The sequence below is a fragment of the Chelonia mydas genome, chromosome 2 (assembly GCF_015237465.2).
Source record: "Chelonia mydas isolate rCheMyd1 chromosome 2, rCheMyd1.pri.v2, whole genome shotgun sequence".
Lineage (NCBI taxonomy): Eukaryota > Metazoa > Chordata > Testudines > Cheloniidae > Chelonia > Chelonia mydas.
The window spans coordinates 247,011,325-247,025,284 of NC_057850.1; the positions used below are offsets into that span (position 1 = coordinate 247,011,325).

General features: G+C 42.3%; 1 protein-coding gene and 1 long non-coding RNA gene across 14 annotated transcripts in view; one reads left to right on the top strand and one right to left on the bottom strand.

Moving 5' to 3' along the window:
- The window catches only part of PRKAG2 (protein kinase AMP-activated non-catalytic subunit gamma 2), a 384,594-nt gene extending 379,969 nt beyond the window's left edge, over positions 1-4,625 (top strand). For 7 of the 8 annotated variants that reach the window (XM_037891127.2, XM_043541595.1, XM_037891129.2 and 4 more), the window contains 2 exons: positions 1,158-1,251; positions 1,723-4,625. In XM_037891127.2, coding sequence (XP_037747055.1) covers positions 1,158-1,251; positions 1,723-1,754 — 126 coding nt within the window. In that variant the 3' untranslated portion in view covers positions 1,755-4,625. Of the gene's footprint in view, positions 1-1,157; positions 1,252-1,722 lie in introns of those variants that run through there. The other variant, XR_005224094.2, reaches the window with a different exon arrangement.
- LOC114019417 overlaps positions 1-13,960 on the bottom strand; it is a 31,020-nt gene that overhangs the window by 4,608 nt on the left and 12,452 nt on the right. For 4 of the 6 annotated variants that reach the window (XR_006289132.1, XR_006289130.1, XR_006289131.1 and 1 more), the window contains exons 4-6: positions 13,660-13,785; positions 11,729-11,821; positions 10,874-10,956 (exon numbers count right to left, since the gene is read on the bottom strand). This is a non-coding gene — a long non-coding RNA (uncharacterized LOC114019417). Of the gene's footprint in view, positions 1-2,945; positions 3,140-10,873; positions 10,957-11,728; positions 11,822-13,659; positions 13,925-13,960 lie in introns of those variants that run through there. The other 2 variants (XR_006289129.1, XR_005224099.2) reach the window with 2 other exon arrangements.

Consider the following 13,960-nt stretch of genomic DNA (forward strand, 5'->3'; position numbering starts at 1 on the left):
TGAAGTTTGTCACTACAACTGTATGTTGCAGTTAAATTAGATTATTCAAACTGAAATTGTTAAACCAACTTTTCACTATTTATGCAACAAGTATATAATATTGCTCTCAACTTGTAACAAAACTTGATTGGTTAGCTTCACTTTGTTTCTGATTAGGTTCATTTTTCTGGTCCTGATGAACGCTGCAATGTTTAGATTATAAACTCGGAAGGTGAATATTTTTTGATGACTCTGGTTCTGCTAAATATATATATATATGAAATGTGAAACATTTCTGTTGGTCTTAAAATTCTACTCTGAGAAGTGACTGTAAAAATATCACTTTGCTATTCACAAATCTCTGGGTATTCAGAGTTGTATCTACTTGGTCTAGCAACCCATCTTTGCTACTTGACTCTCATAGCTGTGTTATCTCTGCAGTGCTACCTGGAGTATGACATGAAATCTGCTCAGGCTTCATGCAAAATTAGCAGAACTGTTATTCAGGTTCCAATTTTAGAACCAGATTTGGCCCTCAATCTGACCTGTCCAATCCCATTACAAAGAAGTGTCACTGAAAACAACTTGAATACGATGAGTTTGAATAAATCTGACTGCAGAATTTGACACACACAGTCTCCTCTTCCTGATGACGGTGCACATGCAAGGACGCAGCTTGTGAATATAAGATGCCAGGTTAAGTTGGCAGGGGCTAGCAGTTGGAAAAATCTCTCTTTAAAGTCAAGTTCTTATCATTGTACTCTAATTCATATCCAGTATATTCAGAAGTTGACTCAAAAATTTGAAACTCACAATGGCACTTCAGAGTTACTTTTCAGAACAGAGCTATGCTAAGTTTTAAATGCTTAGGTTTTGTAAAAATAAATACATTTATTATTTCTGGATTGATATCACTTGATGGGGTCCCTTTTGCTGCAATATCACACATATTACAACTGTGTGCTCCTTTAAGTAGCAGCTTAAGCATGTTGTGATACCACCATATTAAAATGTTAGTCAAGAAACTGATGACTTTGAACAATTTCTTCCCTCTAATTCTGGAAATTTGCCCACCTTACAGCACTTTATTTTAGGACTCTTGTTTCACTGTTGCCATTATTTATAAATCGGAAAAATTAAAATTCCTATCCAATAAAGTGTATTTTCCCTGCTTGCAGGTTCATCGTCTGGTAGTAGTGAATGAAGCAGATAGCATTGTGGGTATCATCTCCCTCTCTGACATTCTACAAGCATTGGTGCTTACGCCAGCAGGTATAGATGCTGCCTTCTGACCTCTTTCCATAAACCTTCAGCATGCTGTTCTTAGTCTGCTTGATTTGTTGCTAATGTCTATAATAGACTTTAAGGTCCGAAGGAACCATCAAGATCCTCTAGTCTGACCTACGCATTGCGGGCCATGGAATCTTGCCCACCCACTCCTGTACATAACCTTTGGCTGAGTGATTGAAGTCCTCAAATCGTGATTTAAAGCCTTGAAATTACACAAAATCCACCATTACATTAGTTTAAACCTGCAAGTGACCCTGTGCTCCATGCTGCAGGGTCTCTGTCAGTCTGACTTGGGGGCGTTGGGGTGGGATTCCTTCCTGCCCCCGGATATGGCAGTCAGTTAGACCCTGAGCATTGCATTTCAGCAAGCTCCAACAGCCAGACACCTGGGAAAGAATTCTCTATAGGACACTATGTGTTTTTGAAAAGTCTGGATTTTTTTTCTATGAACAGGTGCCAGACAAAAGGAGAGTGAAACTGAGTGACTGCTGTGAATGTATAAAGCTTTCTAGGAGAACTTGAACGAAGTTTCTGGGTCAAGTTTGCCTCAAGAACACTGACTGCAATAGAAACGAGAAGAATGGTTATGAGAATGTGTATTGAAACTTAGTGATGGGTAACGTCTGTATTTTCCCCCAGTGGTGTCGCAAAAAAGCAGCATGACAAAAAAGCTTATATGTTAAAAAATGTAGGCTTGCATTTCAAAATGTCTTCAAAATGTTTGCTGAAAGACTGTGTCCTTCATTAAAATGCACTGTATTCTGAAATTGTTTCATTCGTATTTGACAGAAGTCACTGGTCAGCAACAGACGTCTGACATAAGGCAAGTGTATGGCATATTCATATCATAGTGCCTTATGTCAAATACAGCAATATGTCATCAGTTGCCCATCACTGTCAGAGGAAGTATTGTGCTAAACAAGACACTGTATTTGAATGTGAAAGTTTTTAAACCTAAAACCAAATCAGTTTCAGTTCTCATTAGATTTGTCATAAAAGTTGTAATTTGAATATCAGTAGATTACTTTAAAACTTTAATGACAGTTTCGTGTTTTTAATATTGCATTCTGAACTGATATGTAAAACAAGACTGATTTAAAAACAGCTTTATTTATTTTTACTTTCATGGCAATTTTTTACACATTTTTGGTGGATAGCTAAAATTTCACCATGTCCATTAATAAACTGTTGATTGTTATACAAAAAAAGTGGCAGATTTTTCTCATTTTTTAACACTTGGGAGCTGCAGAAGCCGTGGCTTCTAGATGAGCCCACATTACTTCAGTCTAAGGTTTTCAAAAGCACGTGTTGAAAAGTGTTATTCTGTACTGTAATAGATAGGTACTGTGGAGGAGTCTAAGTGCCAGAGAGCTATATATTTTCCTGTGTACTAAAATGTTAAATCATGTTTGTAAGATTGCAGATACAATTTTTTGTAAATTATAATGGATATAGAGTTTTCATACAGATGCAAAGAGTGAGGAAAGGTTTTTGCTAATGTAAATGCACCATAAAGCTTAGAGATCGCACTATATAATTGTAGACTTTCTTCTGCAGATAGAAGAAATTAAAGAAACCTTACTATATCAGTTTTTTCATAGCAATTTTTGAAAATGCCAGGTATCTTTGCATGTACAGATTTTACATGCTTCTTACATCCTTTTTTCCCACCTGGATATTTTATCTTTTTGTAACGTAAGACATTGAATTACTCTTATCTCCCTTCCCTCTTTACAGGCTAATTGTACATTAAAGGGATACTTACTTTAAAAGCAAATGTCTTTACCTGGGTTACTGAATAACACCTTACACAAGAAAAACTGAATGAAAGTTCAGTCTTGCATTTATGGGGTGTTTCTCCATGTCCTATCTGGGAGAAAATGAAAATGAATTGATTTGTCACTCTCTAATTCCAAACACAGGATGGGAAATGTTTAAATGAAACTGAAAATTACGTTAATGACTTGTTTATAAAAAAACAAAAAACAAAAAAAAAACCTGTCTTGTCAAAACTTCCTTTCTATAACTGTAAACTTTGGGTCTACCATTGACAACTCCTTTTTCTTAATAGCCCTTCAGACTTCTTTTTTTTTCAACATAAAATCTGAACACATTCACATAGTACACTGTCAAAAAAAATTGTTTACTAATTTTTTTCTCTCCCTTTCTTATCCCCTCTGAAAAGTTTTATAAAGGGTCTTTCTCTAAAAACTTTTCCTTTCTGACTAGATAAAAATTGACTCTTTCCCATATAGTTTGAATGGTACTGAAGTTTAAGTGGCTGCTTTGGTTTAACAATAACCTCAGCATATAGAGTTTTCATCTCCATCATAAATAGCATTGTCCAAGCTCTGGGAATAATGTTGGTGGAGAGAGAAAAATAAAACTGAATGGAGTGGCTCTTGGTTTTTTCTCCTGTGGCAGTGTGGTAGAATTTTTTTTTTTCTTTGCAACTTCTTCTACGTTAAGGCCTCCACATTTGTCCCTTTTTTAGAGAGCACTTGCATAATGTATGTGTTCAACACTGTCTGTTACATTGGTGGTGTGTATTTGTAAGCCCACTGTTTTGCCGAAGAAGGGATGAAAATTTTATTCAATTGATGTGGTAAGAGACTGATTAAAACAGAAGCTTAGTCACTTGAGAATTAATTATATTGGCTGAACTCCCTCCTGTCATAGGGAGAATCACAATCTGGTCTAAGTCTTTAAGAAAAAGAATTATCTGAATTATTGCATAACAGTTAAAACCAAAATGCTCTGAATTCATAAAGGAGTGAGAGACCCACAAAAGGAGGCTGAGATTTTCGCTCCTTATTCAGCAAAGCACCAAAGTGTGTGCTTAAAGTGAGTGTTTGCTGAATTGGGTCCTAAGTCTAGAACAGTACCCTTTTCTCCCACTTTTTATTTGGGCATTGTTGAGCACACATATACGTTGTAGGACCCTCTGATAAAAGGACTGCATACCACTGGGAAAATATTTATCACAAATACAGGTGGTGTATGGACAGCTGTACTATTCCCAATATGTACTGTTCCCAATACAGCATTATCTATTTTAAGACACATGAAGTCTTACCTTCGTATGCTGTAAATAATATGTATGACCTATGTACTGTATTTGGTAAAGTGTTTGAATTTGAGTTATCTACATCAAAATAATTGAACAGCTGTAAAATAAACATGTAAAGCATTGCTCTTATGCCACACAATGAAATGCATTCAAATGTTTGTTTTTGTGTGTTTAAAAAACCATGAATGTAAGGAGATTTTTTTAAAAATACAATCAAGTCAAACGAAATGTCTGTTACAAAACTTGAAATAGCTTAGTTTGTGAAATAAAATGCCAGTTAGACATGCAGAGTCGCATTAATTTTCAATACTATGAACTTACTATGCAAGTAATACTTTCGAAACCAAGGCCTTCACAACCCTGAGCAAATTCTGTCTGCCTCTGCTTGTAATTTCCCCACCTCCCACAGCAGGCCCTGCTAATAGTTAAATTAATATTATAAATAGGCAAAATCACACTGATTTCAAAATGATGGTAGCTGGAGCTAACACTTTTAATTATGTAATATACTGTAAATGCGATTCAAATTAATTCCTTGAATAATGAGGGAAGTGCGGAATAAGGTCTGCATAGGATTGAGAAGAGACTAGACTCCCCTACTTTCTTTTCTCCTTGAGATTCTACGTGGAAGTTTATCCCACAGTTACTGGATTCTAGATAGATTCTACTGGATTCTCCACATTCCAGCTGTGATCACTTTTGCAGCACAACTCCTCCCTCACAGCCCTATCTTATATTTGAAACTTTATATTTGAAAGAGTGCTTCTCCATCTGAAATTCAGCTCTTTTTCTCCAATAGGCAAGTACTTCTGTCCTTGCGGATGTAAAAATCACTCCCTCCCTTTCCTTGGAGCCGTACAACCTGTGTGCCACATTATCTATTTTAATTTTCTGATTTATCTACAAAGAATTTTTCATTTTAAAATTATCCTTTCAGTTTGTCTTGATCCCACCCCTACAATTTTGGCTACCTATGGAACAAAGAACTAGATTCCTTCAAATAAGCATTCCTTCAAAGAACAGAGCTGGCCATTACTCAGTTTTTTGTTCTTTGTAGTTGACCCTTAACTTGTCGGGAAGCTTGGAAGCATGAGAGTAAGTCTTCCTCCAAGTTCACTTCAGAGAAGTCAGACTTGATTGTAGACAAGCCCACCAGCTTGGCCCATGAGGACTTAGGACATCATAAGTCCCAGAGGCATGACAAGAAAGGCCATAAACATTGGGCTCCATTGGTATTGGACTCTGTTTCATCAGTACCCAAACTCCACGGTCTGTTGGCACAAAGTCTGATCACCGCCAACTTTGGATACCACCCCAGGGTCTGACGGCCCAGATTAGCAGAACTTCTCCCACAGTGGGGAGATCTGAATCTGTTGCCACCCCACAGGACATTTTCACTTTTCTGGATTCGGAATCCCCTCCTCCATCAGGCCCCCCCCCACTCACCCTTTCCAGGGAGATAATATCACCTCAGAGAGAATCGATTGCTGGAAGGAGCTTATCACCTGTCATACACAGAATACATCTCCCAACAGTACCACCACTGGAATAGGACTCAACCTTCTCCTCATCAGGAGATTGAGCCATTGAATGAACCACTCTTCCCTTACCCTGTGTGTCCACCATCCCCCAAAAGGCCCACACCGGTTTGGTACCAACCTATGCCTTATTTAACACAGAGCTGCTGGTACCGTATGCCATGGGGGTCCCCTGACCACTTATTGACCCCCTCCTACTGGCCATATTGGGGGCCTTGGGACCAGTACTCCCCCTGTAGAGTTGATCCAAACTGCCAGGACATCACCCTGTCAAGGTTCCTTCCCCACTCTGAACGCTAGGGTACAGACGTGGGGACCTGCATGAAAAGCTCCTAATCTTATCTTTACCAGCTTAGGTCAAAACTTCCCCAAGGTACAAAATATTCCACCCTTTGTCCTTGGATTGGCTGCTACCACCACCAAACAAATACTGGTTACTGGGGAAGAGCTGTTTGGAAACGTCTTTCCCCCCAAATACTTCCCAAAACCTTGCACCCCACTTCCTGGACAAAGTTTGGTAAAAAGCCTCACCAATTTGCCTAGGTGACTACAGACCCAAATCCCTGGATCTGAGAACAATGAAAAAGCATTCAGTTTTCTTACAAGAAGACTTTTAATAGAAATAGGAGTAAATAGAAGTAAAGAAATCCCCTCTGTAAAATCAGGATGGTAGATACCTTACAGGGTAATTAGATTCAAAACATAGAGAATCCCTCTAGGCAAAACCTTAAGTTACAAAAAAGATACACAGACAGAAATAGTTATTCTATTCAGCACAATTCTTTTCTCAGCCATTTAAAGAAATCATAATCTAACACATACCTAGCTAGATTACTTACTAAAAGTTCTAAGACTCCATTCCTGGTCTATCCCCGGCAAAAACAGCATATAGACAGAGACCCTTTGTTTCTCTCCCTCCTCCCAGCTTTTGAAAGTATCTGTCTCCTCATTGGTCATTTTGGTCAGGTGCCAGCGAGGTTACCTTTAGCTTCTTAACCCTTTACAGGTGAGAGGAGTTTTCCTCTGGCCAGGAGGGATTTTAAAGGGGTTTACCCTTCCCTTTATATTTATGACACACCCCTTGTTTCCACTTTAAGGGGACATTCAGATCTGCTTCCCAGTCTGACAGGAGGAGGAGCATTATACTCCGGATCTGGCAGTTCTACCAGAATCAGCAAGACTGCCATCGTCCTCCCGGGAAGAAGCGATGACTTATACGTCCCTTACTTCCCCCGCTCCCCTGATGATTTCAGGCAGTTCCAGGACCACCCTCACAGAGTTGCTGGAAAGCTTCAGATTACTCTCAAGGAGATGCAAGACTCCCACCACAACCTCTTAGATATTCTGCATGCTTCCAGACCCAACAGAATAGCTCTTCCTGTTAATGAAGCTGTATTAAAGCCATCTAGAACAGTTTGGCACACTCCTGCCACCTGCACATCTATTCCAAAGAGGAGAAGAATTATTATTAGGTGCTGGCCAATGGCGTGGAATTTTTGTTTTCTCACTCTACTCCCAATTCACTGGTGGTCCATGCCACTTCTGAAAGGGCTAGATAGCAACATCCCCAGTCAACTCCTGCTGACAAAGAGGGCAAACACTTGGATGTGATGGGAAGAAAGGTCTTCCAGACTCCAGTTCAGGATGGCCAGTTACCAGTCACTATTGGCTAAACAAGATTTCCTGAACTATGCCAAGTTTGAGGAGTTTACTGACAGCCTTCTGAAACAGGACAGAGCTTGTTTTCAAACTTGGATAGATGAAGGCAAACTGATAGGACCACCTCCAATCTGCAGTCAATGATGCTGATACCGCTTCTAGAGCTATGACTACTGCCAGCATCATGTTAAGGAAGTCATGGCTCCAGGTGTCAGGGTTCCCTAAGGAGGTCCAGAATACCACTGAGGACCTACCCTTCAATGAACTGCACCTCTTCAATCAGAAGATGGACAAGTCCCTCCAAAGCCTGAAGGATTCCTGAGCTACCCTCTGCTCACTGGGGATATACACACCTGCCCCTAAGAGGAAGTTTCATCACCCACTGGTCAAATCTAGACATGGCTCAGCAGTTTTTCCATCAGAGGTCCTATGAACCACCACGTCAGAGACAGAGGTTTCAAAACTCCTGCTCCCCTACACCCTCTACAACAAAATCAGGATCTCAGTCTCAGCCCCCTGCATGACATTATTTTTTGATGGGAGCTCAAGGGCAGCAAAACACGAAGGCCTTGTCTACACTACAGAGGAAATTCGATCTAAGCTACGCAATTTGAGTTACGTGAATAGCATAACTCAAATTGACATAGCTTAAATCTGCTTAAAGCAGGGTCCACATTACGCAATATTGATGGAGGATGCTCCCCCGTCGACTCCCCCCTACTCTTCTTGATCCAGTGGAATACAGGAGTTGATGGAAGAGCGACCTGTGGTCGATTTAGCAGGTCTTCTCTAGACACGCTAAATCGACTGCTGAGGCATTGATTGCCATTCACCGATGCATCAATCACCGCTCGTCGATCCCCCGGTAAGTATAGACAAGCCCTCAGTCCAATACTTCTCAACCCACACACACACCATTATGGGGTCATCTAGCACGCTTTTTCAACATTTGGAGTGCAAAAACACTGGACCAGAGGGTGCTGAATGTCATTCACTCTGGCTATATGATAGTTTGCATCCCTACTTCCTGCAAAAAAAAAGCTCCCAACCCTCCTTCAGGGATCACTCTCATGAGAGTATTCTCAAACAAGAGGTGAACTCTACTGCAGCAAGGAGCAGCAGAACACATCCCTCCTCAATACCAAGGGAGAAAGTTTACTTGACCTACTTCCTGATATCCAAAATGAAGGGTGGTTGGAGACCAATCCTCAACCTCTGCCATATCAACTGCTTCATTTGCAAACTCAGATTTCACATGGTCACACTGGCAGCGATAATTCCATCTTTAGAAAAGGGCATGTGGTTCACAGCTCTGGATATGAAGAATGCCTACTTTCATGTAGATAATCATCCTGCCCACAGATGCTTTCTCAGATTTGTGGTAGGCTCTCACCATTTTCAGTACAGAGTATTCCCCTTCAGAATAGTGACCGCCCCCCCCCCCCCCCAAGAGTCTTTACCAAGATATTCTTGGTACTGGCAGCCCATGTCAGACAGTGTGGTCTCATTGTCTTCCCCTACTTCAACAACTGGCTCCCTGTTGCCAACTCCTACCAGGAAGCCTATGCATCAACTTCCATGATGCTACACTTCCTCTCCTCACTGGGAGTCGTCATAAATGTTGAAAAATCTGTTCTCACCTCCATGCAATCTCTGGACTTCATCAAGGCAACCTTAAATTCTATCACCACAAGAGTATATCTACCCAAGAACAGGTTCCAGACCATGAACAATATCACAGCTCACGTCACAAACAACCCTCGAGTATCAGTCAAGACATGTCTCTCTTGCCTAAGTCATATGTCCTCGTGCACCTACATCACCCCATTCTCAAGACTCCACTTTTGTTGTCTTCAAAGTTGGCTGCAGTCAGTATACTTCCCAAGCCATCATTCCATGAATCTCATGGTGACAGTTCTGGCCAAAGTACTGTCTTCCGTACTGTTGTGGGCAAAACCTTATCAGTTATGAGTGGGCATCCCTCTTCCTCTCCAGACAGGACCATTATTACGTTATTATAGATGCATCCTTATTAGGTAGGGGGACCCACATGAACAGCAACACAGCACAAAGTGCCTGGACATCTCGAGACTCCAGGATGCAGATCAATATCCCGGAGTTGCAAGCAGTCTGGAAGAAATGCAAGTCTTTTTTTTCCATTCACCTGCACTCAATGTGTCCTTGTAATGTCAGACAACATAGCGACTGTCTTCTATGTCAACAAGCAGTGGGGAGTGAGAACCACCTACTTGTGTGCAGAAGCAGTCAGCCTCTGGAACTGATGTATCAGCAATCAAATCACCCTATCAGCAGACGAACTTCCACAAAAGCAAAACGTGCTTGCAGATTCCCTCAGCAGATATTTTGGGTTTACCACAAGGGGAGTGCCATGATTCAGTACTGTGCAATATTTTTACTTTATGGGGAATTCCAACCAGGGATCTGTTTGCCTCTCAAACAAACAGGAAATGCACCTGTTGCACCGACGTTGCCACTCCCAGATGACACTCTGATTCTTCCTTGCCCGGACCAGTTCAACTATGCCTTCCCTCTGCTACCTCTTCTGCCACGAGTTTGACACACAATCCAGCAGGATTTTTCTCACCCCCTTCTGGCCCAGACAGTTCTAGTTTCCCAACCAACTACATGTCATCCCAACCACCAATCATCCTACCAATATTCCCCAAGATCCTGACCCAGTGGAACGGCAAGATCAAGCACCCCAGTCTGTGTACACTCCACCCCAGAGCTTGGTATTTGGACAGGTATATTTATGCTCCACAGCTGTACAAGATATCCTCTCTTGTAATAGAAAGGACTTTACTAGAAAAAATTTACCTAGCTAAGTAGAAATGCTTCTCTTCTTGGGCACACCAAAGAGGGGTTCTCCAAGAGACTACAGATATTCATCTCATCCTGGACTATAACCTCTCTTTGAAGATATCAGGTTTGTTCATCAGCATCTTGCAAGTCCACTTGATGATGATCAGCACATACCACCCACCTTCTCATGGCCACTTGGTCTTTGCACATCCAGTCACCAATAGATTCTGGAAAGGCCTACTAAGAAAATTCCCACATATTAAGAAGCTTGCTCCCCAGTGGGCCTTAACCTTGTTCTCTCAGTGCTCACAGGGCTCCTCTCTGAGCCTCTGGCTACTTACTCCATGTCTTTCCTTTCCATGAAGGTTGCTTTCCTTGTAGCCATCATCTCAGTGATGATGGCAGATCCTCCATACACTATAAGGATAAGGTTTTTTTTTTTTTTTACAGCTACACCCTAAATTCACTCCTAACATAGTTTCAGAATTTCACCTTAACCAATCCATTCACTTACTTGTGTTCTTCCCAAAACCACACATTTCCACAGAAGAACAAAGACGCCACTCCCTCGATGTTCGGCAAGCCTTGCCTTTTTACCTACAGAGAACAAAACCAATCAGGAAATCCCCAAGACTGTTCATCGCTATAGCAGAAAAAGTCAGAGGGCACACCATCTTCACCCACAGGCTCTCCAAATGGATCTCTTGACTGTATGCTACACTATCCATTTTTGCGCAACCCCCCCCGCCCTACCTCCCCCCCCGGAGTAAGAGCTCATTCCACCAGAGTGGAAGCAACAACTATGGCATCTGTTCAGGAGGCACCCCTCCTGGACATCTATAAAGCAGCCATGTCGGGCTCTGTTCACACATTTGCAAGACATTATGCCCTGGTGCAGGACTCTTCCACTGATGCCTCCTTTGGGGCAGTGGTACTTTGCTCAGCCCTACAGCTTCGCACTCTCATCCTACATAAGTACTGCTTATCAGTCACCTACAGTGGAATACAATAGAGACCATCACTCAAGAAGAGGAAGTTACTTTTCTGTAGCTGGAGGTTCTTCAAGATGTGTGGTCCCTCTCTGTATTCCACTACCTGCCCTTCTTTCTCTCTGCTTCAGATCTTATCTGATTTGTGGTAGAGAAGGAACTGGAGAAGCGGTCAGTCTACCCTGCCCCTTATCCCCTTGGTCAGAGGCACAAGGTGAGCCAGGGCACATGCGCAGGCCAACACACTCTGCTTTCAAATTCACCGTCTCTGGGCATATGATGCTGCATGCATAACCTACAATGGAATACAGATAGGGGCCATACATCTCAAAGAACCTCCAGTTACAGATAAGTAACCTCCTCTTCTGGTGATCCCTTACCTAGACAATTGGCTTCTGAAAGGTTGCTCCCAGGACAAAATTTCACAGGCAACTTGCAAGGCCATAGATGTCTTCCTCAAACTAGACCTGCAACTGAACATTCAAAAATCCACCTTGACCCCTATACAAAAGTTAGAAATCATACCTCATCTCCATTCAATAGCAGCAAAAACCTACTTCAAATGCACAGATTTGTGGCCCTGCCCAACATAGTCAACACAGTCTAGATCAGTACTCAAATCCCAGTCAAGAACTCTCTTCAGCTATTGAAACATAGGGTAGCTGGTACTTTTGTGATAGACCATGCAAGACTGCAAATGCATTGCCTTCATGTGTGGCTCAAAACTGTTTATTCTCTTAAAAGACACAGCCTAACTACAGTTTCAGAGTGGTAGCTGTGTTAGTCTGTATCAGCAAAAAGAATGAGGAGTACTTGTTAGTATTTGTCAGTCTCTAAGGTGCCACAAGTACTCATTCTTTTAGTCTAACTACACTAATTTCCATACCCACCTTTGAAAAGGAATCTTTCAATTGGTGGAAATACTCTCACAATGTTTGTGCAGGAGTCCCTTTTGTCTGCCCTCCCCCAATGGTTGTTATAACAACGGATGCATCACTGTGAGGTGGGGAGCACATCTGAACACCCGCATGGCCCAGGGTAGGTGGACGCCTCAAAAGCCACTCTGCACATCAACCTCCTAGAATTTAGGGCAGTCAGATACCCCTGTCTCCAGTTTCTACCACTAATCAGGGGCAAATGCATAAAGGTTACTCCTGGGGGAATTCTGCAACAAAAAATTTAAAATTCTGCGCACAATATTTTAAAATTCTGCATATTTTATTTGTAAAAATAACACAATATAATCACACCAGTTTCAATTATTTTTGGTCATTTAGTTCAAAATACCTGTCAGCAAGTATGTCTGTAACAATAAAGACAACAAAAAAGATTCAGAAAATGTTTTTTGACAAATAGATTTCTTACTAGGCATATTAATACAGAACTCTGAGTAATAATTCATTTAAACTACAATACAGAACCATATTTCCCCCCCCCCCGAACCAGTGCAAAGGCTGGGGGGAGTCAGGGGTAACAGAGGAGCTGAGGGAGAGGAAAATAATTGCTGGGAAGGTGGCTGGGTGTGGGTGGGAAAAGTATGGAACATGTTTTGGGGGGGGTGGGACTGTTAGGGAGCTTCCCCCTTGCAGACTCTGGCTGACCCCTAGCCTCTCCAATTCAGTCAAGCACGTGTGTCACTCCCCCCATCCCCATCTGTCCTTGCACCCCCATCCCCCTGTGTCTCTGTGCCCCCACTCAGCCACCTCCCTTCTCCCTGTAGCTCTGCACTCCCTCCCCCTCTGCCCATGGGGCCCTGCGCCTCCACTCCCATTCAGCCCCTGCCCCAATCTGTCCTCCCTCACTAGCCCTTATGAGCCCCTGTCTGACCCCCCAGCAGTCCCATGCTGTCTGCCTCCCCATAACCCCTGTCCCTGATCTGGCCCAAAAGGTGATGTGAACAAAGGCAGGCTCTTTCTCGCCCCTAGCTAGCTGGGAGTGGCTGCTATGTTCTATTAACACAGTGCCCTCTGGTGGGCAAAAGGCAGAACTGCAGAAGTTATTTTCTGCTGGGACCTGCTGCTATGTTCTATTGCCACAGTACCCTCTGCTGGGCAAAAGGTGGAACTGCAACAAATTTTCAACAGAACCTTTTTTCTGCGCAAAAAATTAAAAATATATGCAACTCATTAATTATGCACATGCACAGTGGTGCAGAATTCCCCCAGGAGTATAAAGGTCATGATGGACAACATGTCATGCATGTTCTATATCAACCAACAAGGCGGGGCAAGATTCCCCCTCTGGGTGTGCCAAGGCTGACCAGCTTTGGAATTGATGCATACTCAATCAGATGGTCCTCACAGCAGCTTACCTTCCAGGAGCTCAGAATGTGACCACGGATACATTCAGTAGGCACTTTTCACAAGACCACGAGTGGGTAATAGATTCCTTTGTACTTCACCGCATACGTCAACTATGAGGCACCCCTCAGATAGAGCTGTTTGCCACAAACAAGAAATGCACTCAGTTCCAACCAAGTGACAGGGTGGGTCACCAATCCCTCTAACATGCTTTTCACCTTCGATGGTATTCGGGTCTTCTATATGTGTTCCCTCTGGCTCCTAATATCCCAAGTTCTACTCAAAATAAAGAAGGACAAAGCCAGTATTATT